The following is a 25,359-nucleotide window of genomic DNA, read 5'->3' as shown; positions in this document are numbered from 1 at the left end:
TTCAGCTCGAAGCTGGTTTAAATGGAGGCGTGTAGAAACAACGACAAGGCCACACCACAATACCGGGAGGTATAAAGAAACTGATCAGATTGGAGTGCAATTTGATCTAAAATCGTACGCGTCATTTCAAAATCAATCGAAAGTACAGCTTAACTTTGATTTCAAATCACAGGTATGATTTCACACCAAAATTGCATAAGTTAAATTACCACTTTTTCGCATCCATTTTGAAATCACAAAATTTAATCACTCAAATACAGGATTATTAAGTCGGTACAAAGAATTTATTGATCTAATAATGAGCTGGTTGGTAAACAGTTGCAAGAGTTGTCTTTCATTTCCTACCATTTGATTGGCTACTTACAAACCTTTAAATCTGATTGGTTATTGCGTTTAAGTAAAGATATGGTATTGGCTAGGAAAGAGACGCGATTTATAGCAAAAAAATGGTGAGATTCGTCGACAAATCCCACCAATAAGAGCCAATGAGATTGCAAGGAACACGTGTGATTTCAAAGTGAAGCTCTAAAGAGATGTATATTTAAATGTAGAGAACAGTTCACTGTTGTTGCTCAACATCTAAGACAGATTTTACTAATCCAATGATCATCAACTTTAACAACTGGAATTTAAGACTATTAGAGTTGAGCTTTTATCTCTTACAATCGGCGTAGCATTGTTGGTACATGCACTGAATATGTTAAGCATTTCCTACCGGTTGAAATAACCCATACTTTCCCTACTTCCTTTATCTAACCCCGAACATGGCTAAACATGATAACGATTCAACTGACTTCCGATTCGCCACCATTAAACTACATATCGCTGGTCTTATTTACGCAGGCTTCAAGGTAGATTATCAATTTGACCTAAATCCCTAAAGATGACATGTCGATACTTCTTGAGCCACCATTAAAGTTAATAAAATCATTAGCAAAACGAGAAAGCTTCATTTAATCTTCATTCCTAGATACCTATGAAAGCATTGCAAAGTTACAAAGCGATACTACTTCTCACTTTCGTTTTTTGATTATTCTAGCCCTTAGTGGAGGGTCTCAGTGGGGTGATGCATTTTACGACTAACGGTTAATTTCTTCCTGTAACAGTTAACAGAGATGTTACAAATTAGTTTAAATCATTAAGAAAACTTAATGACTATTTTTCGTTGTTTTAAAACACAGTTATCCGCTTGCTTTTACCACAAGACTCAGGCAACCAGGACGATTTGAGATCGTGCTGTTCTTCGGCTGATATTAAGTAATTTCTGTCGGCCACAAGACAAGACTTGTAACGATCTAAGTTTTGGACACTTTCCAAACGACGCATCGTAGATAGGAAAACATTTTACGATCAACTTTATTTATGACTATTGGTTAAAATATGCCAGTTTTTACGCCTGAGAGCTAAACTGTTTTGCAGTTTTACGGCTAACGCTTAACCCCATTGAGACCCTCCTGGTGAATCAAACAAAGCAACACAGCTTTATCCGCAGCATGACGGCAGGGATGGGTGTTAGCATTCAAGTTGTTATGCAATTTACACCCTTCACTCTCAAGGTTGATCAATAAGTAATTGTACTTGTTAAATTGCCTCTTCTTCCACCCGCTCATCTAGGACGACCTCTGTTGACGAATTAAAAATGGTCATTGTCATGTAGGATGTCTGTAAAGGGTGTGTACAATCAGCTTGTCTGAAATTCACAAAATAGATGTTCTTCTTTTAAAAGATGTTGTTCTTGAGTATTTATTCGGTCGGTGTAGGCGGGCATTTAATCGTTTATTGAACTGAACAATACAGAGTCAGATCATTGAAAGAAAGCAAAAGCCCCAAGTTAATAAGCCTATTGACTTATTTTACTTCTGTCAACGCATTTAGGCAAATTTTACAAAAATCAAAATTTTGTTACCGCAGCCCTTCTCTTCGTCGCCCTGCAACTTCCTGCCCGTTCTCATTCTGCCATCAGAAGTCATAGCTATCGATGTTTCCGTTTTCGAACCCAGTGACTGTTTCTTAGAAAGCTTGCGAATGGCTTCTCGCACCTTGTGAAAAACAGTTGTAAAATGCAATTAGCTCCTCACACAGTAAGATACCAGTGACTAAGAACATGAAAGGATCTGACGAGTCTCTAAATTTGACTTTTTATGACTGAGTTAGGAATGATGAATTAAAACTAAAAGAAGCTGCTCCATGAAGAGAAAGGTTGCGCTGCAGCTACAAGAACCCCTGGGTCTCACTTCAGCAAGAATAGGGCTATATTGCATTTCAATTATTGTTTGCAATGAGAACTTGAAACTGTAACCTGACGATTAATCTTATGGTTCATTTTTTTAAACAATTTGTGATCTTAAACAATCATATATGGTACATCTGCAACAACAACAATAATAATAATAATAATAATAATAATAATAACAATAATAAACAGTTTAACGTGGAGAAAAACTTAGCTAGAAGCTAGTTTACAGGTTTTCCACGAAACAACTTAAACAAATGATTCAAATTGAAAATAACGTTGTTAAGAATCCCAACTGGCCGAAGGCAAACCAGTTGGCTATATTAGAAGCATGGCTACCGTGAAACAAATCCAAGTAGTGGCCAGGGCGGGACTTGAACCCGGGAGCGGCAGATTGCAAGTCCGACACGCTGACCACTCGACCATGCTGCCTTCTGCAAGACCCTTTTTCCCTTTCTCCTCTTTCTTCTCCTTTTCCTCCTTCCCTATTACAATGCAAAATTGCACTTGCTGTTTTCTGTTTCATGACATAAATGTAGTCTCCTAAAAGGTGCGTGGTGTCTTCACCTAATTAAACGTCAGCCTCTACAACAGAGGTCCCTAGGCCCCTCTTGAAATGCATTGAAACATTAGACATACCCCCTTCAAAGCTTTGAATGATAACTTTCTCCGAGGTAAAATAAAAAAAATGTGGTCACGTACAGTTTAGGGATGGGGGGGGAGGGGGGGAGGGGGGGACGAACAAAGAGTATTATGGAAAAAAATGTGGAAATACCAAACAACATCATCATGCATCATTTAAAACTAAATCAAATGATCTATGGACTAGGACTGCGTTTTGCGCATTCAAGCCTTTATCAAGCAGTTTTTTGTCAATAATCTCAATGTACCTGATCATCAAGTATGCAGTGAAAGACACAAAACACGACTCCCCAAGGAAAAATTCAAAGGAATATCGATTAGAAAGCAATTTATCTCTGTACATTTTCCCCACTTAATATCAAACATGATTTAATTCTTAATAAATCGATCACAATTTTCCATGATAGGATTAATAAGTTAAGAAACAGACACCCATTCATAATCAGGATCTCCATAGCTTACCTGGGTTGAGTTGAGCACAATGAAGAGATAACGCAAAGCTTCATTGAACTGTATGAATCCAAACAAATACGTGACACCAAGTAAAGGAAGTAAAGCAAGAATATTTTTTAGGCCTTTCCTGAGATAAGTAGATCAACATGCATTAGTTAGTAAATAAAGAAAACGGAAAAAGCGAAAAAACATTTTAAAAGCGATATCGACGAAACAGTACGCGTATTTAAAGCGAATCTTTATTGTGCTATTATCTGGCGTATGTCACAAAGCTTTGTAGAGAGATGAGGTACGACGCGCAAAAATCATCATTTTCTGTTAACAAAAAATGTCTCTCACTTTAAAGCTTCCAAGCTGCTTTTACTATATTTGGAGGCCAGCTTCCCAAAGACAACTCGCTGAAGAATTGGAAAAATGACAAAATTTGCCTAGGGAAAAAGAATACTAGGAACATAAAAGAGGCGAAACAAAAAACACTTAACTTGATTAAAGTCTCTAAAAATAAAAAGAGGCTCAAGTGACACTTCCGAGAATGCCTAAGATGTTCTAACGACATTTAGAAGTTACTTCAGAAAGACTAAAATCGGACTTTAAAAGATGGACATTGATCAACAACGAAGCATTATATCCCTGTTTCCAATCTATTTTCCGATTATGTTGTACTAACTGATCAAGTAGTAAGAACAAATAACACGAATTTACCAGTCATTTGTGTGACATTTTCGTAAAGGGTTAAATTGGCTACGATATCGTTGGCATGGGACTAAAATATTTTCCCAAGGCTTTTAAGCTCACAGCAAGTGTCAGGGATATAGATTTGATTCCATACATCTGGTAGTTAATGATAATTAATTACGAAGAAAAAGTCAAAACCACTCTCTCACTACTTATTACAAAAATTCTGGGACGTTGCGTCTAGGTGTATCAATGCGCAAAGCTAATTCTACTATAACATGCTCACAAACTGAAAAAAAAAAGTTGCAAATGGGAAAAAAAAGATTTTCAACTTGCAAATACATCGGCGAATAGATCGCAGATCTCTAACAACAAGAGAAGGGAAAGGAATACTCACTCTGGGAAAGGAGCGAATGCAAAAGCGGTGTTATTTGAGGGATTAATGGTATTTCCCGAGAATAAACACCCAAAAAAACGTAAAAAATACCAGCAGAATGGCCAAAACTGGCCCTTTGAAAATCCACTGGTTTCCGTTGAGCCAGCATCTAATCAGGTCTTTTATGATGAGAGAGAGTTAGCAAATAGACATACAATTTGTCTCATTTTTGAGACATGAAAGGTGCACTCAATCTTCCTTCTATTTTAACTATTCCTGCCTGACGTTACCCATACTGGTCCAAAAACCGTTTCTTTCAGGCTGACGAGACCTGACTAAAATTCAATGTCGCCTAAGATAAATCGCAACTACGATCCCTGTCACACAAAATCACCCTGCGCATGTGCCCTAAACAACTTCCATGACAACTGGACACTGGAGCAACGTCATGCTAAATGGTCTGAAATGCCCAATGTTGAATATTGTCGTTCGATTAATTATCGTCAATCAGAACGCAAATTTCAAAAGATTTTTTTTCTGTAATTGATGATCAGTAAATTTTATCGAGGGAATGGTGATGCACACAAAATAACCAGCTGTCTCAATTAAGAAGTATCAAGACAATGTGACTTTAAACATTGCAAATTGTGATGTCCTGTGTTGAGTGCTGGCGAAATAATGACAAACCTGTCCCGCTTTATTCCCATTCGTATAACCAAGGAGCCACAAGTGATGTCGGTAAATGTGACTTTCCCCATATCAGAGCTTGACGGTTCAATGGCTGCCACCAAACTCACAATCACCAGAGGGATTCCTGCAAGACATACATATATTCACCAAGTCAAAACAGAGATGGTGCATTGTGAGGGCGGATCAAGAGGGTCTGTCACAAAAGATAGCTTTAGCCTCTCCAAGCAAAAATGTTTCTATTTTCTTATGTTAATCTTAAGACCACAGGGTTAGCTGATTCTATGAAAATTGAGTGCTCTTATAAAGTGGCCGTGGAATTTTCCAGCCCTTCTAATTAAGATGCTGAAGTGGTTGTGGTATGGACCCTTTCAAGGAGCATACACGTTTTTATCTACACTCGTCATATATTAGTTTTCCAGGAGGGTCTGTCCTTGAAAAGCTCGTGAAAGTTAATGGGGAACTTGCACCATGGTTTCGCAGAGATAGATGCAGCATTTTACTATTGGCACTGAAGGCGTTGAAGATAAACCACGTCCAGAGGTCCTGAAAATAAGTTTTCATTCAAGAAAGAGGATGTTCACTAATTTTTTCAATTCACAGGGGGTCCTTACAAAGCTACAATCACAGCTACATGTGACATTACTTCACTTCTGCCAAAAGTTGTTCTGCATATACAGTCAATAGCACGGATTCGAAGTCGGTCTCGATACTAGTTGCATCATGACAGTGCAGTACTCCAAAAAGCTCGCCTCACACAGATGTACCTTGATGACAATGGTACTCGTTTAACCATTTCCACCGGCTGAAAACGGACTCAGATTTCCGAAAATGTTTCAAACAGTTGGGAAATAGTGGTGCGACATCCAAAATTTTCTTATTAACTGTAAGAACAAGCCGGTTGATAGGAACATGTATGTGCGCAAATAGTGTCTCCGCAACTTACAGGATATTTCTCTCTAGTTTTGAAGAATGTCACATCTAGAACACCTACAAGGTTACCAAGGCCCATGGACAGCAGAAGATTTTTATGCACAAACAACTTTTCACTCTTTATCCTAAGATATAAAATGTACATTAGTGTGGTAAAATTGAAGCCAACGAAAGATGTTACGCTCTAAAACAACTCGCATGTGCATGTACCAATATTATCGCATGAATATCAATGAATATAAGTATATCTGCGATCTCTTTTGTCAGATATCACAGTTTAATTGGGCCATAACAATGATACCGCTCCCACTTGTAGAGACTTTATGTTATGATTCTAAGGAGTACAAGTGACACGAACACTGCTGCTACTGAAATACATATGAGAACCAACTCCAAGTTGTCCTGGATTTCTCTTTGCTTGCTTGACTCGGGCGTGAGCTCAGGGTTGAGGATCACTTGATCTCCGCTTTACTACCACACAAAGAAAGCAATACTATAATGACGTATTTCCTTTTCACTGACCTCAAGCTTTGACGGCAACAGAGAAATCGTCTGCTTCTATTTATTTCAGGGTAACGATTTTGACGAGAGCTCGTTTCTATAAAAGGATTACCAGTGATGCTGGATAAAAAAACACACATGGAAGGTGGGAATTTGGTTTAATAATATGTGCCGACAAAAGCTTAAACGGAAGAACTCATGATGAACTTAAGGACTTCCGTTGAGGGTGTAGCTGATATTTATTAGAATGCACACTGGTTTAGTGGGGAACTGGAAAAAGTAACGGTGTAAATGTATGAGTACACATAAGTACTCCAGCTGATTCACAGGCTTGTTTTTCAAATGCAACTTTTAATCACCAGTCGTTTATCCTAAAGTCAGTCAAACAGAGTCTAATAGTCATTAAAACCACCTGAAGTATTCATTGTACTGATCAGATTTTCAATACAACGTCGTCATTACTCAAGCCGAACGCGAAACCGGCGACAAGGATCTTAGAACCGTCCAATTTACTGGAGAACGAGACATTACTATTGCTACATTATTATTGATTAACAAGATTATGATAAAGTTCACCCCATCAATTGTAATCAGTTTACAGCCATTTACTTCCATTAATTTTTTTTTCTTTGTGGCTGGACGGGACCTTAACCTAAACAACAACAGAACGTCATTCTAATTATTGACTTTGTTCTTTCAATAATGTTCAGTTTTAGACAGTTCAGAATAAGACAATTCAGTTAGGGAAGATTCTTAAGATTTGGCTTTGTTTTTTAAGGGGTTGAAAAAACTTGACTTCCCAACTCGATTCTGCGGGATTGATTGTAAACATTATAACTTGATTGCATTATCAGTAGTTTACATTAAAGCAATGGTTCACTCTATCAAAACAAGTCAAAGCGAAGCTACTCCCTCAAGACTCTCATTCTTGGTGTTCTCTCTCGCTCCACACTTGTCCTTCACGGCATAGTTTATTCTCGTTCCTTAGTTTGCATTCAGAAAAATCAAATAAATGATAAATTTAAGATTTATAAACGAAACCGAGCGTTTTCTATTGCTTCTCAGTAATGATTCTACAGCCCAAATCTTTTGCCACCAGTTTGCCTTCAGATACGCTTATGTAACATTAACTTGGTAGTGCAAGACGTACCTTGTCTAAAATATTAGAACTATTTTTGGTGTTTACGAGAGATGTTAGGTTGAGAAGAACTTCTTTCGATGAAAAAGCTGGTAGCCATCGAAGTGATTTGACGTTTAAACTGATATCTAACTGGTGTTATGTGTCTTGCCGTTGCGGATGCTGCATGAATCGGTTGAATCCTCCGGTTGTGAACATCATTTTTCTGGAGGGAGGTTGGGAAAATAACCCAGAGAACACAGAAACCCCAGCCACTCTAAGATAATGAAAAGAAAAAGGAAATAAATGAAAAAGAAAACAGTTATTAGAGGCGATGGGAGCTTCACTCAGCGGAACCTCAATGCTGTTCACAAGAGTTTTCTTCTGGCACAGCGCGAGATTAAGAAAGTATATCCTCTTTCCGAGACATGTATCTGCCATTCTAAATCTTAAAAATTAGAAGGAAAGCTTTAGTCCAGTCCTGATACCACTTCTAAAGCGATAGATATCGGTATTTTATTTTTGTAGAATCAGTTCTCTTTTTCCTTTGGCCTTTGTTGGGATCATTATTTCTTGGTACTTCTGTCCGATGTGGTACTCCTGCTGAGTCAGCCCCTGTCTGATACATATTATTTTGCATGGAGTTCAGCAAATGGTGCACTATTACTTGCAATAGGAGGGGTACAAACGACAAAGACTTGTTTGAAGAGTTTTTCACTTACATAGATCCGAATAAAATATTTCGACCCCACAACTACCTTAAGTGCTTGAGTGTTTACTCAACCTTTCAATGGCTCTCCAGCACACTTTCATCCTATTTACCAACTTACTTGAGAGGTTCATGACATGTGTTGTTAGAGCCTGCGAGTGACGCAGCTTCCCTAAAGAGATGGCACACTGCAGTTATCAAATCTATTCGCTCTTCCTGTGTAAGAAAAATGTATGAAATCAGTAATTGGCCTTGATTGAAATGAAAAATTAGTACAGTGATATCATCTTCACGCAGTTGGCTCACCAAATTAAAGGAGCTTTTAGTCTTACAGAAGTCTGAGGTGGATGTGGGAGGCGCGTGCTCGTCAGCCACGAGAATATCCTGCATTGAAAGAAAGGAAATTAAAATGACTGAAGGGGAAAACACCCAAAAAAAAAAAAAAAACTGACGGTGTGTTAAGGGTAAATATATGTGAGAAGGGCATGTAAAAGTTAACATTTCGGCCAAAGAATATTATCATATAGGTAAGTTTGACTAAATTGTCACAACATCAATCGGAAAGAACCCTTAGTTTCCGTTTTCTGATGAATGACTCGCCTTATCAGGAGCGTGGGACACACAGAGAGTCCGAAACGTTATGGAGAGTGTCACATAGGGACCTAGTTAAGGCTTAATTCATTAGAGAGTGTTATTCCATTGCCAAGCTCAAAATCTACCTCCAATGCCATTTAATTGGAGAGCTGACTTTTTAAGATTCAACCGTTGTGTAAAAGAGAGGTTTCTGTACCTGACAGAAGATAATCGTGATATTAGCGTTCTTCGAAGTGATGGGTGTTAATAACGTTTTTACGGCTTGGACGAGATTGTTGTAGATCTAAATAAAAACCTCTGTTGTTTTGAAAACGCCCTATTGAAGCAGAAAGCTCTCGTGAAATGCCGAGAAAGTTTGTGATGCTAACCTCCTTAATCTGAAAACCAAACAGCATAGTGACAACTTTTAATAAAACAAAGAAAAGATCTTAAGATATAGTCTATTCCTACCATCTTCTTCCTACTTTGTAAAGTTAAATCGCGTGAAAGATCATAATAACTGCAGAAATACAGTCGTTCTGCTCGTTTGTTTCTTTCTAATTACTTGTTAGTTAAGCAGTAGGAGTGGACCATAAATTCCAAATACACCAGTTAGAGATTCTGCGAGAAGCTTAGCTGTCAGTCAAAAAAAGATAACAATTTGATTGTAAAATAAGAAGGGGTGTGGTCGTCCTATATTAACAAAAAGTAAAAAGACCAGTGAGCCAATGATATGAAATAAATTACAATACTGGTAAGATACGCAACGCCCACAAATAAATAGTTCGCAAAAAATCACAAACCAGATTACCAGCAAAGAGGAAAGAGAAAAGAAACGAGATTTTTTAAGCGTTTTTACCAACTTTGCAAGAGGGTATAAAAAGGCAGGTTACCTTTTGATTGAAGTAATCAAGACCTTTATTTTCACATTTACATGTCTCGTATAAGAGTCTCCACGTGGTTGTATATGCCATAAACACACTCAAACTGAAGCGTTCCTGAAAAGACAGTTACATGTGCAATATCAGGAACGACCTAATTTTCTTCTTTGAATGAAACAGCCACCTTTCACAAATTCTGCAAGAAAAGGTTAGATCCGAAATAGCAATCTTTCATGGACCCTCCGAAAAACTGTCCAGTGTCCCATTTAAAGCTACAAAACATGTTCAGTGAAACCAGGTTTAACTGAATGAAAATCAGTAACAGAAAACGACAAACATCAGTTTCAGAAACTCCTACGAAAAAGAAATTTAAACAATGTTTAATAAAACAGGTTTGAAACGTGTTTTCTCTTAGGTGTAAAGGTGATAGAAAACTTAAGTGTAGCCTTTGTTTGCAAAATATCACTTTCGTAAAACGCTACCCAAAAGTCTTATGGATTAAGCCGTGTATATGTACAGGTCAGAGACATTTCATATAGCTCCCTTTGAGACGTTTAATGGCAAATATAATAACATTTTCTACAATAGCATTATCCGACATATTTCATTGAACTTCTTTCGTACTTTTAGAAAGGCATATAAACTGCAATATATTTTTTGTAGAGCAAAGAAATTATTGAATTGGTCAATTTTTCAGTGCAATCGTAGAGTCTTTGCTATTCTTTTCTTTTACCAATAAAAGATAGGCTGATAGAAGGGAAATCCCCTTTGCTCTTTTTCTGGTAACGAAATGGGGAAGTTATAATCAAAGAATGAAACACGGGAGAGAAAAAAGTGCCTTCCAAAGGATACTTGGAATGATCGGGGTGCGGAAGAAATACACCTAAGATTAAAGTGATTAGACTTGGTTACCGCAGAAAAAATGAAAATCACTGATAGTCCACATAGTTCTTATCGACCTAGCTGGTTTATTTGTAATTTATTTCTGCAATTTCTCAATCAGCCAGGAATCAAGGCGTCAAAAACTCTCCGGATCAAAAGATATTGCGTTCGTCTCAATTAACACAGACCTGTTAAGGATGGATCCATTGCAGAACACGATCGTATTTCCTTTGCAGAATAAGCTGATCTTGGTAACTTAAGAGAAATCATATTTTTCGAGGCACAGTAACCTAAAAACAGAGTTACAGCGTTAAGAAAAACTCAATAAAATATTAAACCTCCAAGAAACGACTCTTCTTTAGTTTCTTCTAGAAAGCTTAGTGTTCTTTCTTTCGTACTATCGTCTGCCTGAGCAATCGTTTATTCTTATTCCGGCTACGTAGCGACTACAGATCTTTTACTTTCTAAGAGTGGAGGGAAGATCGAGGAAAAAGAGAAAGATATTTAAGTATAATTTATATGATCGAGACTCTACATAAAGAAACGCAGATTAAAAAATAATACGTATGCCTCTAGTTAGCGAGCGTTTGTTTGGCAGAGGAAAGGTACTTTAACATCATGATGACCCAGCTAAAAAATCTTGAGAGAAGAGAAAGTGGTCTAACTGACAATATTATTGTGGGGACATTAAATTCTGATTGAAAAAACTAGACCAAGAGTAGCTGCTTGGGGCTGATTCTAAGCAATTCAATTTATTCAAAGTAAAGAAATGTGAAGATGAAGAAGTGATCACCGAGATCCGAACCCACGACGCAATTAGCGTGGTAGTCCATTATTTCCCATCATTGTCTCCCATTATTTCACTTACAAATCCTTTCTTCCTTTATTCATAGGTAAAACTTCTCTCAAAATGTAAGTAATAACTCACATTGGTCACAATCGTCCTCGACTGATGCATCAGAGCATTCATTATCATAACCATCACATCGATTATCCATCGACAGAATTTCGTCTCCACTTTTGCATAAGAAAAGGTCGTCGTACAACGAGGTGATATTTTCTATGTCTATGAAAGAAGAGAAAAAAAAACAGCAGACGTTCAGACTATCCTATTTGGGGGCTCAGTACAAGTGGTTGTACCCTCAAAAAACGATAATTATAACAGCTCCATGCAAAACATGTTTCCTCTATGTCATAATAATTCAAGGTGTTACGTTCTCATTACATCTACAGTTACATGTTTTTGACCTGACTTTGAAGTGTGCACACAATTCACTCGGCGTTGTTCAACATAATAATTTGGATATATCAACAAAGTTGAAATGGTAAATTAGCCACCGTAATGATTACAAAAGCTGACGTTTCGAGCGTTAGCCCTTCGTCGGAGCGAATAGAGGAATTGTGGGTTGTGTGTGCTTTTAAAGGTAGAAAATGGAGCTACGTTATTGGTGGGAGCATGGAAACGAGAAAAACATGAATAAATTAGTGGAGTGAAAAGCGTTCGTTGATCCCTGTGGGATTTAGACTGCCGGTTTGAAAGATGAGCTTTTGTTCAAGATTTTTACGGCTTTCCGTGCCACCTAAGTGCAAGGAAAGACCGCAGATTGCCATGTGTTGCTTAGAATGATTAGGTAAATTAAAATGTCTAGCGACTGGTTTCGATGTGTCCTTGGCATTCCTTTCCACGTCTCGGTGTTCTCGGAATCGGTCACCTCGTCTTTATTCATGTTTTTCTCGTTGCCATGCTCCCACCAAAACGTAGCTCCATTTTCTGCCTTTAAAAGCACACGCAACCCACAATTCCTCTATTCGCTCCGACGAAGGGCTAACGCTCGAAACGTCAGTTTTTGTAATCATTACGGTGGCTAATTTACCATTTCAACTTTGTTGATATATCCAAATTATTTCGTTACTCCCACCATGTAAAGTTATCGGATTCAAAGTTCCCTCTTTAAATTCCGGATTCAAAATCTCCGGAGACACGACCAAACCGGGGAGTTTTTATTTCGGATTCGTCCACTTTCTTGTAAACGGCAACATCAATCCAGTACTAAAAGGTTTCGGATTCATTGTGAATCCGGAACATTTCCTCTAGTGTAAACCTAGTCTAAATGGGAAACAACATAACTAGCCAGTACCACTTGGAGTTTCTCTTTAGGGTACAGAAAGTGGAGAGAGGTTTAATAAAGAGTAGGGAGGAAGCTTACTGGATATTTGTGGTTCTACATGGGGCGCTCACTGGAGGAGTTGACTTACGGAGACGGGCTACACTTGTATAAACAGTTGCAGTAAGACAAAAACAACAGAACGAATCAGGCAACTTTTCGGCCTCTGAGACGGCAGAGTCTTTTATTTCTTTCGTCCACCACGTTCTTTGAGTTGTAGCTGCACTACACTGGCTGGAGTGACATTGTAATATGCCAACGAGTTGGAATCTTTGATGAAAATTCCCTAAAAGAGGCAAGAAGACATATTTGAGGTTTTACAGAAAATGAGAGACGAATTGGCACATTGAAGTTCGTCCTGTGCCAAAACTTTGGATAGATGTGGTCGAAAATAGAAGGAAATTATTGAAAGGTTGACAAAAACCTCGCTGCTTTAAACTGTCTGATCTGCTTTCATCCTTAGTTCTATTCTACTCTGCCACTAGGAAAATTGAAAGATAGACTAACAAACACTTCTCTTTCCCGTCAAAATTGCTAAATTATAACGCCGATATGACCTGTCAGATGTATGCAACACAAAAAAATCGTGTTTAAATTTCTCCCGTGCTTCACAAAAACGAATGTACAAAGAATGAAACAAAAAAAAAAAAGCCTCAGTAAGCACTTGACCTCAGAAAACGAAAGAAAAGACAACAAGCGAAACAGTGGACCTTTCCGGCCGCATTCTCAGCCAAAGTAAACAATTAACTCTTCGGCGACTTGTTTCTGACACGAATTTCAAAATAAGGAATTGAATGAGAAATTGAACGAGTACAACAGTTTAAGGGAAGTGAAAGCAGCCATCTTAAACCAATTCGCTTTTAGTCCCGGCCATGAACTGTTACGCAAGTGTTTGCTCTTTTCTCTTAAGTCAATATTTGTACTTGAGCAGACGTTAATAAATGTATGTCTAGTCGTAGGCGGATTGTCAACGCGGTGAATAAGCTTCATCACCGGATCAGTTTAAAGAGATAAACCTGCTAATCTATCGCCTACTAAAACTATTTGGGAGGTCGCACGAGACTTCGTGACTTTCACGTTACAGTTGTCAGATGTAAGGGCGTGCATGGCGTATATGGTCAGAACGTGGAGTTTAATAATTCTACTATAATTTATCCATGAAGATTTTTAAGAGAGGTCAACAGTTCGCACAAAAAAACAAGATGGAAATTTTTCTTGACTTTTGCTTGAATCTACTTAAAAGCTGTGACCCACGAGAGCACCGTGCACATTAGCTAAGTAATCTACTAAAAAAACACTCTAGGAAAACCTGATGCAGCAGAATTGCACTAAAAACCCTGTCATATCCTTGGTAACGGTTACCTTATTGAGTTATCTACTCTAGCAAATTTCCTTGTTATCACTTCTTATTCTTGAAAGGTCTCCTCGTCGAAAACCTGGTATTAGTCGAGCCAGCTTACCCAAGAGAAACTTGATTTTCCATCTATGCAGTCAAGAAAAACTTGCTCGTGTATAAAGGAAGATCATTCAACTAATAACTGTTTTCCTACTGTATCTAGCTATACAGGGAGATTGAAAAAACTCTCACCCCAAGCTGTAGTTTCTGCTGTCCAGCTGACACACCAGTAATCTCGTGCAGTTTAGCCTTGATGACAGAAATCTAGCGAGAAATAACCAAAACAAAATAGCACTGAAAAATTGTTAAGAAAAATAGCAAGGTGTAAGAAATTAAAGCGGTCAGGAAAAAAAAGATGAAGCTAGCACTGGGAGAGCTGAGGTTTAAATTTACAGGGTCTGCTTCCCGAAATAGTCCTTTTGATGAAAGCTAAGTTTTCGAATTATTCTGAGTTAATTTGCCAGCTTTCTCGCGCGGACATGCACTTCTCTCGGTACCAGACCCACACTTAACGGCAAAGTAAGACGAACTGTGCTGCCGTCCAATTTCCACTCGGACTTATCGGGCATGTTAGGGATCTGGACACCAAAGGTGACCGGGTTAGGGTTGGAGGAAAGGAATTGATCCTCAGGAACAAGATTCGCTTCAGCCGGCTCAGTTCTGGACTTCTTACCAGCTGCGTCATCTCCGTATCTCCCTTATTGAGCGGGGGAGGTGCAACAGGCGGACTGGGATTAACAAACGGCGGGGGCGGCATGCGCGGGAGACCGCCCGGGGGTGGCGGGGGCGGTACATCTAAAGATAAAAAATGAAAGTAAGACGTTGTTGGAAGGTCTTTAAGAGTAGACGGAAAACAAAGGCTGGAAAAAAGAAGAAATCAATGCACGCTGTACAGGACAGACACCTAGAGGTGCTTTCATATAGCAGTCTCACAAAGGTAGGGAAAAAGAAAGAAAAGTGAGCAAGTTTTCGTTAGCGCTCCTGTGAGAACATCTCGTGAAGTCTGGAAGAGTCAGGTTGGCCCGTCTTGCTTGATAGCAGGAGGTTTAAACCTTCTATGGGTTTCGCGAGTGCGATATTCTAGTGTAGCAGCGCTAATGCGAGACCGCGAGCACGCTATCACAAAGAGGTATCACTGAAAATGTGTCAATTACTGACTGGTGGTTTTAATAAATGCGTAATGGAATCGAGTAATGGCTTTCTTTCACCAGAACGATCAAATAAAGCTCAGTCGCTAAAAATATTTAAAAAAGGATCAAAAATAGTTGTAGATGCCGAAGATTTTCACGCGTCATGAACAACAAACCAGAAAAACGTAGATTGCAATTCCTAAACATCTCATTTCTGGAAAATCGCCCCTGGACAGACGACTTGGTACTTTTTTTGGATGCTTTGCTCATTAAAATTTACTTCAGTAATCGATGGTGCTTACCCATAAACTGTGGGGGTGAATCAGGGGGAAGCATGGGTGGAGGTGGCGGTAGATTCATCATCGCGGACATAGGGGGCGGAGGTGGCGCTCGTGATGCGGTCATCGTACCCAGGGAGGGAGGGGGCGGGATAGCTGTGGTCGGTGGTAGCGGGGCATCGGGAGGTTTATCTTACTCTGGTACCTTTGGTCCGATTCGTTCTCGTTCTTCTGAGGGCCTGAAGGGCAACATAAGAACTAGGAATAAGTACTTACATGTATGGCCACTGTCGCTTCGAAGAACACGATATCAGCAAGGATCCATGTGACCATGGCTGAACCGTTTAGTTAAAGCTGTGACCCAGACTTGAAAATGTTCCTTAGGGTTTTTTTCCTTGACTGTCCTCTTGGCCGACCAAATTAACAATAACTCGGATATTAAATAAAAGTTATTATTATTATTATTATTATTATTATTATTATTATTATTATTATTATTATTATCATCATTATCATTATCATTATTATTTGCCCGCGGACATTATCTTTTACGAGATGAGGACAGTTTACTGAGGGCGAAGTTAGAAGAAAACTGTGAACTTAGAGGAACAGATAATGTCCAAGGACAAAGATATGAGCATATGTTCGCGCCAACTGGAGGCTACTGTGTTTAACATCCTTTCAAATATTTTTCGATGCGCGGGAAAAATGTCTACCAAAACCCCACATTTTGCTGAGTGGGATGTTTATTTTTCAGTGTTATCTGGTACGACTTTCATAAACAAACAAACATGTCCAATCTCCTATAACGATGGCTAAACGCTGTCTCTTTTTGAATTAAAAGTTTGCTAACGAACGCTTTTATCGTGTTCAGTAGAGGTAAGGTATGAAAATTGGGAATATCACTTGACGTATATCCTCACCTTTTCACCAGATTTAACTTAGGAATATTCGGTCTCGCAAAGACCAATCGCACACGAGCAAAAATATTCGATGGATTATTATAAGTAATCATTGGATGAGGTTGAGCAAGATTTCAAGAATTATCAAAACCGAGGTCTGAGGTATCTTCTGCAGTAGAGAGCGCTATTTATGCAATAGTGAAAATCAGACCTGAAAAAAATCAGGCCTGTACAGGATTCAAACCACTGACCTCTGCGATACTAGTGCAGCGCTCTAAAATAGGGCGCTGCACTAGTATTGCAGAGGTCAGTGGTTTGAATCCCATACAGGCCTGATTTTTTTCAGGTCTGATTTTCACTATTGCATAAATAGCGCTCTCTACTGCGAGGATCATGCATTATACGTATCTATAACCGCAGTTCAAAATATATGAACTTCATATATTCATTGTATCATTCTTGCAAACGTTTACAAAAATGTTTCCGTATAACAAGCTATTCCTGTCATTTCCAAATTTTCAAAGATTTTGAGTTTCATGGTGCTTTCTAAAATATACTGCTATTGTTAATCACAAAGATGCCAACCTCTTTCTTTTTCTTTTTCATCCTCCAATTTCTTTTTTTCTCTCTCTTGCTGCTTAATCCACTCCACACGATACATGACACGATCCAGAATCTAAGAAGATGCAAAGTATGTCAGCTACTCTGACTGATAACTGAAATACAAAAAAACCTTGTCCACAGACAGACTGACAGTTTTCTATTAATTACACCAAGACAGCCCACTGATGTATTGAATATGCTAGTGAATATAACTGATTATATATGAGGGGAGCCTGTCTCCTTTCCAGTTTTTATGTGGCACATAGAAATGTTGTGTATCATAAAAATATACCCACCCCCCTCCCCCCCAAAAAAAGTACAATATGGAAGAAAGTGTAGAAGACTTTTGTGATACCTCTTTGGGTTTGTAGGCATCCTTTTGCAACTTCTCTTTGATATCACTTGGGGGAATTAAGACCTGATGAGATGAAAGATTTATTGAACCTGGTTACAACACCTACTGCAGTACATGATTGTGTTTGTGTGAAAATAATGTGAAACAAAACATCACTAAACAAGTCTCACCTTCGTATAGTGTTCCACAAGCTTGGTGAAGTAGTTGAACAAACTGTGCTGTGGCGGTAAGAAGTCAAACTGATAGTTTCTCTGTAATAAAAATGATGATTGTGATTGCAAGTCACAATGGCTGTTTCAAAAAGCAATCTACATGACTTGTACAACTGTTAGATATATCATTATTTTTCATTCTAGTAAGAGAAGTGATTCTCTCATTATCATTCACAGTGTATTTATACTGATCACTGGTTTACACCAGCCTTTTCCCTATGGATCTGCTGATTGGTCTCGATTGATCAACTATAATTCACTTACACTCTACTAAATGAAAAATATAATAATTTTAGCTAGTGCATATACATCTGAATTGTCTCATGATAGTAAAGTGTCTTATGGCAAACATACTTGCTCTCAGTTCATGAGATTGGTTAGGAACTGACGCCCATTCCTTGCCACAAACTGTGCAGTTAGTTTTACAATATTCCTGTGTGTTTAAAAGGGATAAAAAATGATGACTTGAAATTACCATGAAAGACCTACATCTATATCAATTCTCTACACTGTCTTCCTGTGTTTTTCCTTATTTTTGCTTTTAGAATATGGTGTTGAATCAAAAAGTATTCCCAGGTTGATAGTATCATAGAATTCAATAATTTCCAATACTGTAACAGTACCTTAAGGAGAACAAAAGTCATTTCAGAAGGCTAGGCTACAAGCATACATGTATGTATCTTGCATCAATACAAACTGAACAGAAATATTTAACATGCCATCAGGTTTTCAGTATAAACAGATTAGAGTTGAATTCAACTTTACTAATACATGTAAATAACAATTTATGGTAAAATATACCCAAGGTTACTGATTTTACCCCAGAGAATTCTGAAAATAAAAGAAAAGCATATATGAAGGTATTTTACTACTCACAGATCTAATGCAGATATGGAACGTGGATCAGCCATAAATTCAAACTCAGGGGGAAGTTCTTTGGGTACAGGTGGCTCTGAAATTGCCACTGGTATCTGCATCAATGGTTTTGGCTGAAACCAAACACAAACAGAGTTAAAATGAGGTCAATGTGAACAGTAATGCATTCCTTGAGCATGCTTCAAAATTGACAATGGATATAACCATCTAAAGTTTTACCAAGCTGCAACCATTTTGGTCATTTGGAGGCTGGAAAGATTTAGTTGACACAACTTGCTCTACAAATCACCAACTTGAGCCTCAAAACTTTGTAATTGAAACTTTGGAGAATTGAGTTTTGAGTTTCACTCCAAGACTGTCCACTTACTGTACAAGTGACTAACACAGTAGGCTGTAACAATGAATTCTCAAGATTAATCCACAACAGATCTACACTATGTAGCTTTCATTTGGAGAATTTGCTCTCAGATCTCAGAAGTGAAAGAGTCAATACGGATCATAAAGATCCTTTAAAAATGTTCCTACCTTTTGTGGAACAGGAGCTGCTGGGATGACCTCCAGTTCTGATAAATAGTTTATGATCAATTTAATGCATTAAAGTATCACAAAATTTATTAATTATATTATAGCAGACCAAACTACATGTACATGTAGGACAAATTAAGTTCCAAAGCAATTACAGGTCCAAATCTGGTTTTCTTTGCTGTTTTTAAAATATAATTACTGTATATCGATCTACATGTACACTGTATCATTGGGAGGGTAATAATTATTTTTCACCGATTGCGTGTTTAAAAATGCAAAAACAATTATTTTTTATCAAATGCATACATAGAATATCCAATACCCAATAAAGGAAATTCCACATAGTGTGGTTTGAAATGAGGGAAGAAGATAACTACACATTACGGCAACAATCCAAAGATAAAACCTAATGAACTAGTTTGAAGTACAGATAAACACAAGACATAGATACACTATACAAAAAAAAAGAAAGAAAGAAAATGTAAAAACAGTGGGACCAATGTGTAGAAAAAAAATGGTTCCAATAATTCCAGGTAAAAATAAGTGTAGGCAGAGTTGGCTCTTCTGGAAGGAAAAAACTAAAAGATCCACAGAAAGATACACGCAGGGACCAAAAAAACCCAATCAATGTGAGACCCTTGCTCCAAAAATCAGACCTGGATCAGACCTGGGTCATGTCAATGGAATGTTACAGCTCTTCTTACTACATCATCCAAGTCCTCTTCCAAAGACAAGTTCAGACTGTAAATGGCTACTTCTGCATTACTGCATATCATAATATACCTGTAACACATACTGTTCATCCTTATGATCCTCTTTTTCTTTTCAAACTATAAAAGTGGACCTGATGTATCATGTTCCTATCTCTCACCTTTGTCATCCTGCTCTTTAATTTCTGTAACTTTTGGTTGGAAGTATGCATGGTAGGGGTCTCCAGGATTCAGGAAATTAAACTTTGGATTGTTTATTTCATTCTGTCTGATTTGCAATTCAAATTCAGGTCCTGCAACAAATAGATAACAGTGACACAATAATTACTTACACAATCCACTTTTCTCAAAGCAGTAAAATCATCAAATGTAGTGGCTTTAGAATGGTGGAAAGTGACTGGAGGATGCTCTCCATATTGCAGAACAAAATAACTCAGTGCATCAAAATTTAGCTATATAATAAGCTCAAGGATACATGCATTTTAATTGGTTCTTATCTATGATATGTTGCTGAACTACTGCATAGATGATGTCACTATCAACAAAATTTTACTTTTTTAAATAAAACAAATGGATTCCATGTTTCCATGTGCGTGTATCTGTTCAGCAATGGATCAATGATGACACCACAAGCAACTGTGGTAAGAACCACTTTCTTGTTCTGGCCACATTTCAAAATCATCAATGATCTACTACTAAACAGATACATGCCAACACAGAATTGATCTGTATATGTGCACGATCCTTCGCAGTAAAGCACTATTTAAGCAATAGTGAAAATCAGACCTGAAAAAAATTCAGGCCTGTACGGGATTCGAACCACTGACCTCTGCGATACTAGTGCAGCGCTCTACCAATTGAGCTAACAAGCCAACTGGGAGCAGGCCATCAAATTAATTCGACATAAACCCGTAGATGATAAATCAAAGAACAAACATATGAAATACATATATATGAACCGCGGTTATGAAACGTATATGTGCACGATCCTTCGCAGTAAAGCACTATTTAAGCAATAGTGAAAATCAGACCTGAAAAAAATTCAGGCCTGTACGGGATTCGAACCACTGACCATATGTGTTGCTACTCTGTTTAACAGAATTGATCTGTTAAACAGAGAATTCTGCATGACCACCGTAGAATTCTACCATCTACAATCCCTGATCACCACAAAGGATACCAGTTTCATTTTAGAATCATGTTTTTCCCTGAACACTGTTACTGAACAGACAGAGCTCTGTGCTGTAAAATATCTTTGTTGGGATACATTTAAATCACACAGAGACAAATGCTGTTCCATTGAGTGTCAAAAATAATTTGGTATTACACTGTTTTTTACTTTACTTTGTTCTGTGACTACTCAAGAAAACTTGTTCTCCCTCCCGACTTACCTAGTCCAAAACTAAAACCAAATGCCGGCTGATCACCACATTTCCTTGAAGTAGAGCAGGTCAGTGTGGTGACTGTATGGTTCTTACTTAGAGTTCTTCTCTTCTCTTCTCTCCTTGAGATTCTTTCCTTTAGTGTCATATGACACCAAATCAAAGTTGCTCTATTTAGGGAGTTTTTTTGTCAAACTTGTAATAACAAAGTTATTTATGGTCATCTAGCTAATCAAATACTTATGGACCAAACAAGACTCCACTCTTATCTGTCAAACATTTACAACTACAGTATACACACGTGTATGATCCACACATGCAATTATAGTAATTTTAATTCTCACGTCTACTGTTACCGTAGTGTCGATATACTGATCAATACTTGTTATTTTACATATGTGTTGCTACTCACAGTTCCTGGCAACAAAGCTCGCAGTCTTGTCAACGATATCTGAACCTTAAGTTAAGGTTTACGTGTATTTTATATAACTACTTTGAATAAAATGCTCTCATTACCGACCAGTTACGAAAGAGCTTTGCTTCGTTTTGAAATATATTTACATGTAGTCATGCACGTCAACTTGAAGTTCTGCACCACTCTATATAGCAGCATTGAAACTATCATCTGTCACAGGATTTTTTCTGAAAGGACATAATTTTCATTTCGTTTGATCTTTCCAAAATGAAAGCAACGAGACAATATGATCAGTCTTCCTACAACGTGACGTCTACTTAGTGAAAGACGAAGTTGGAAACGCCTCACCGTATTCTCGCCACCAAGTGACCACAAAACGTTGTCTACACAAGGAAAGATACTTCTCACCTCCGGTGGAGGGTAAATAACTCCGATGGCCGGCATCCTGTGAGTAGAAGATTACTGCAACAACTCAGAACGCTATTCCTTCACGCGGCGGCCATCTTTCTGCATGACAACGAGGTCAGCAAATTCTACACATGCATGATGTCGAGGCTACGAATAGCTGTCTTGCTCCAGACTTCTTACGAGCGAATTTCCGCTATAATTAACAAATGGTAAATGTACGCTGTGGTGTTTACCATTTGTTTTATAACATAACATTAACACATTGTAGCTAAAGAGTTCCCTTTTATTTAACAAATCTTACGTGACCAGAAAAAACAAGCGCGCGCGGAAAAATAGTCTTTGCATTTGCTCACGTCAGCAGCGTACACCCATGGGCAAATGGGGGACGCTAAATTGACCAATCAGAGCGCGCGCTTTACTTTGGTTATGTTATAAATATAAATAAGGAAAATTTTAAAAAATATGTGATCCGACGTTCGATTCAGAGAAACAGGGAAAATTATCGGAAATAAGGGAGAAAGGTAGTCACTGTATTTTCATTTATACTAAATACATTCTTGTTAAATTCAATCAGAATACAGCGAGGTCCAGCTGAGAATGTAACAGTTTTGAATCAAGAAAAGAATTCAGTGACATTTAAGCGTTGAAAGCTTTATGTAAAAAAAGAGAAACAAAGTACTGTACCCTACCCGAGTTTTAATGCAACATAAGGGTCAATTAACGCACTTGACACGTTTCTGTTGTCCAAGGAAGCAAAAACGAAAAATGCCCGGCTGGTTCAAAATAAATTCAATGTTTTCAGGAACCATAGTGTTCATTTCGACCGACTTCTAATCTGGCTAAAGTTATCGAAGGTTGAATTATAGGAATATACTTTTCGAGAGCTGAAGATCCAAACTATGGAGAATTCGAGTCAATGGAGGTTATTAAATTAAATTTCAGCGCACGTGGTTGAAGAACTGTATCTGGCAACTTTACCGCGCTTTTAAGAAACGCAGGCATCAACATGGGCAGCTTATAACAAACAGTAGAGCCACTGATGAATCAAAATAAATACATGTTTACCGCCATGTCGGGAAAAAAGTGCCGACAAACAAGTCGCAAGTGTGATATCACTCTCCGTTCTAATTGGATGAGTAGGTTGCTGGTAATGTTTTTTTTTTTCAAGATAAATCAAGACGAGCTTTTCACTACATCAAAAGTATCCAACCCCGAGATATTTTAGACACTCGACTAAAAAATTCCTTATCTTCGGGCTTTATCAGATTATTTCGAGTGTACTTCAGACAAAGTTCTCTAACCATCACTTCCATTTTTATGTCTTCTAGTAAACACAATGTCGTAGAGATAATTTCGAATTAGCCACAAACGGAAAACATCACGCTAACTTAGACTTGCAAAATTTGCAACTCTGATGTTGGTAAATGCCTAGCATGTATCTACAGAATCATGCACAAGTTGCATTTTACACTTGACGATATATTCGCTGCGCTTGATATACATTTGCTATTGGTATTGCGAAGTCAACGCCTTTGAATGAAAACCATGGAATACACAGCACGACTAATTTTGCATTCCTGCTTTTCACAAAGATTTCTTTAATTGGAGTCAAAAACGGCAGGTGTTCACCAATCTGTATAACAGATACTTGTTCCTGTTTAGAAAGTGGTAAAGTGAATTAACTTTCATTGTTCGTGCCCTAATCCTCCTTTGCCTCCACTCATAATAACAAGAGAGATGGAGATTCATAGTATTATTTCCTGTGGAAAAAACTTCTTTGAACTACAAATGACGACGATTTCGTCGTAATTCGCCGTTATCTCGTGCCAAAGTCTGTGTTCATTCTCTGTTTGGTTACATGTTATAGAGTATCACACCCTTATCAAATGAGTTTTATCTTAAGATCTTATCTTCTGATATACCTAACATGCACACTTGTCATTAAGGCTCAATAATCTAAATGCTAGAATTAATGAAATGCTTAGTTCTGTATATAGACATGATTTCTCCTCAAAAAATTTGGAACTGAAAAGAAATGCAATAAGACAACGCAAAGTTTCCAGACAAGTTTGTTTTGTAAGCCTCATCAATATTTCACTTGCTGTTTGTAATCAATACTTACATAATGTGAACGCCGCTGACTCGAAACAATCGCAGGCATCAAGAGCGTAACAAGAGTTAGCCAATGAAAAAACAGGATACTACCTCGTCCTGTTTATACGGAATACAACAGGTGGAGTCGGTTCTTTCCACACATGCTGCATTCACGTTCGCTGCAAGCTTTCTTATCCTGCTAATCTCACCCATTGGCCCACACGGGCAGATGCGCCAACTAGCACTTACTAACCTCACGCAAGGGAAAGATGACAGAATCTATGGTAAGTAAGCTTGTAGTTGACGTGATTTCACACTTTCTATCCGTATTCAGTGTTGACACACACTTCACAGATACAGCTGTGTTTGGGAGGAGGTTTACACCACACAGAATGATAAATTTGCAAACTTTATTACCGAAATGTGAAATTTGTTATCAAACCCACACGAGTATAACCTTTTTTTTTTATTATTTCAAAGCAAAATCAAGGACAGTAACTACAGACACAGTAATTGAATATGTCGATGAGCTTTGCGAAAATTAAATCACAGCAAGAAACTTATCTTTACTTTGAGCGAAACAGCTAAAATATTTATGCAGATGAAATCTGGTTCAACTAATAAGGTTTGTGGGACGATTTCGTATCTCCTCCTTCCTTATCAAAATACTAAATTTACCGAAACATGTCGCCAAAAACTGGGAAAGTTTTACAAGTTCAAAATACTTCTATGAGATGCAATCGAACGACCAAAAGTTGGATAGCGTGACTTTTAGAAAATCAAGTTTTGAAATATAAAAATTAGCTTTTGTCTTTGTCAACAACATAATGAAAACATCTATGAAATATCCTTACGGGCAAACAGCAAGTGTTAGCTGGAACGAGGAAGAAACATTTGCGATTTTGATTACAAAGTTGAGATCATAGCCATCGGAATTTTTCAATTGAATAACGGGAACCCACTAAGAGGTTGTTAGTCGGAGTTTTTAATTTTCTATGACATTCTTCAAGATTAACCGAAAGCAATTTAAAATTCAACTTGACAGTGAGTTTCATTCATACACGCTGGTTGAGAGAAGAATAGACCATTGTTAACACTTGCGGTGCAAAATTGTTGTACCCCCACGAAATCTTAGAAAGGGAAGAAAAATCAAACTTGGCTCGCACGAAGAGCGACCCCAAGGTTGCCTTCAATATTTCGATTGAGAAGTGTATGATTCGGAGCCTTTAAGTGATATTTTGAAAAC

General features: G+C 37.9%; 1 protein-coding gene and 1 pseudogene across 6 annotated transcripts; both read right to left on the bottom strand.

The window, feature by feature from the left end:
• Window positions 1-223: 223 nt before the first annotated feature.
• LOC148735224 (uncharacterized) lies at window positions 224-7,790 on the bottom strand. 5 transcript variants are annotated; one of them, XR_015999509.1, is made up of 10 exons: window positions 7,651-7,790; window positions 6,522-6,620; window positions 6,013-6,124; window positions 5,067-5,193; window positions 4,491-4,548; window positions 3,668-3,726; window positions 3,338-3,455; window positions 2,573-2,718; window positions 1,907-2,039; window positions 224-1,622 (listed from the first exon to the last, which is right to left on the bottom strand). XR_015999509.1 is itself a non-coding variant. In XM_088755714.1 (8 exons), exons 3-8 carry the CDS (start codon window positions 5,135-5,137, stop codon window positions 1,582-1,584), a joined length of 480 nt encoding a protein of 159 aa, XP_088611840.1. In that variant the 5' UTR covers window positions 5,138-6,124; window positions 6,522-6,620; window positions 7,651-7,790; the 3' UTR covers window positions 224-1,581. The 5 variants fall into 5 exon arrangements, 1 of the variants encoding a protein (XP_088611840.1); XR_015999508.1 differs by having other exon boundaries at window positions 5,067-6,124; XR_015999510.1 differs by lacking the exon at window positions 6,013-6,124.
• Window positions 7,791-10,320: 2,530 nt separating this feature from the next.
• On the bottom strand, window positions 10,321-22,843 carry LOC148735223 (splicing factor 3A subunit 1-like; annotated as a pseudogene). Its single transcript, XR_015999507.1, has 15 exons — window positions 22,709-22,843; window positions 22,013-22,212; window positions 21,609-21,647; window positions 19,976-20,107; window positions 19,105-19,142; window positions 18,580-18,692; window positions 18,058-18,136; window positions 17,662-17,742; window positions 17,492-17,554; window positions 17,119-17,209; window positions 15,837-15,889; window positions 14,416-14,487; window positions 12,870-13,113; window positions 11,591-11,728; window positions 10,321-10,952 (listed from the first exon to the last, which is right to left on the bottom strand). The product of XR_015999507.1 is annotated as a splicing factor 3A subunit 1-like (transcript).
• Between the last annotated feature and the right edge of the window lie 2,516 nt (window positions 22,844-25,359).

The sequence above is a fragment of the Stylophora pistillata genome, chromosome 3 (genome assembly GCF_964205215.1).
Source record: "Stylophora pistillata chromosome 3, jaStyPist1.2, whole genome shotgun sequence".
Taxonomy (NCBI): Eukaryota; Metazoa; Cnidaria; class Anthozoa; order Scleractinia; family Pocilloporidae; genus Stylophora; species Stylophora pistillata.
The sequence above is the reverse complement of the archived record's forward strand: the minus strand, read 5'-3'. Positions and strand labels throughout refer to the sequence as shown.

What these genes read in the sequence shown, in the direction of transcription:
- LOC148735224 (XM_088755714.1), bottom strand. Translation starts at nt 5,137, where the DNA reads ATGGGGAAAGTCACATTTACCGACATCACTTGTGGCTCCTTGGTTATA. An exon ending in TTGTGCTCAACTCAACCCAG is followed by an intron (nt 2,040 to 3,337) that starts GTAAGCTATGGA and finishes GTTTTTCACAAG; the next exon opens with GTGCGAGAAGCCATTCGCAA. An exon ending in CGACGAAGAGAAGGGCTGCG is followed by an intron (nt 1,623 to 1,906) that starts GTAACAAAATTT and finishes ATTCGTCAACAG; the next exon opens with AGGTCGTCCTAGATGAGCGG.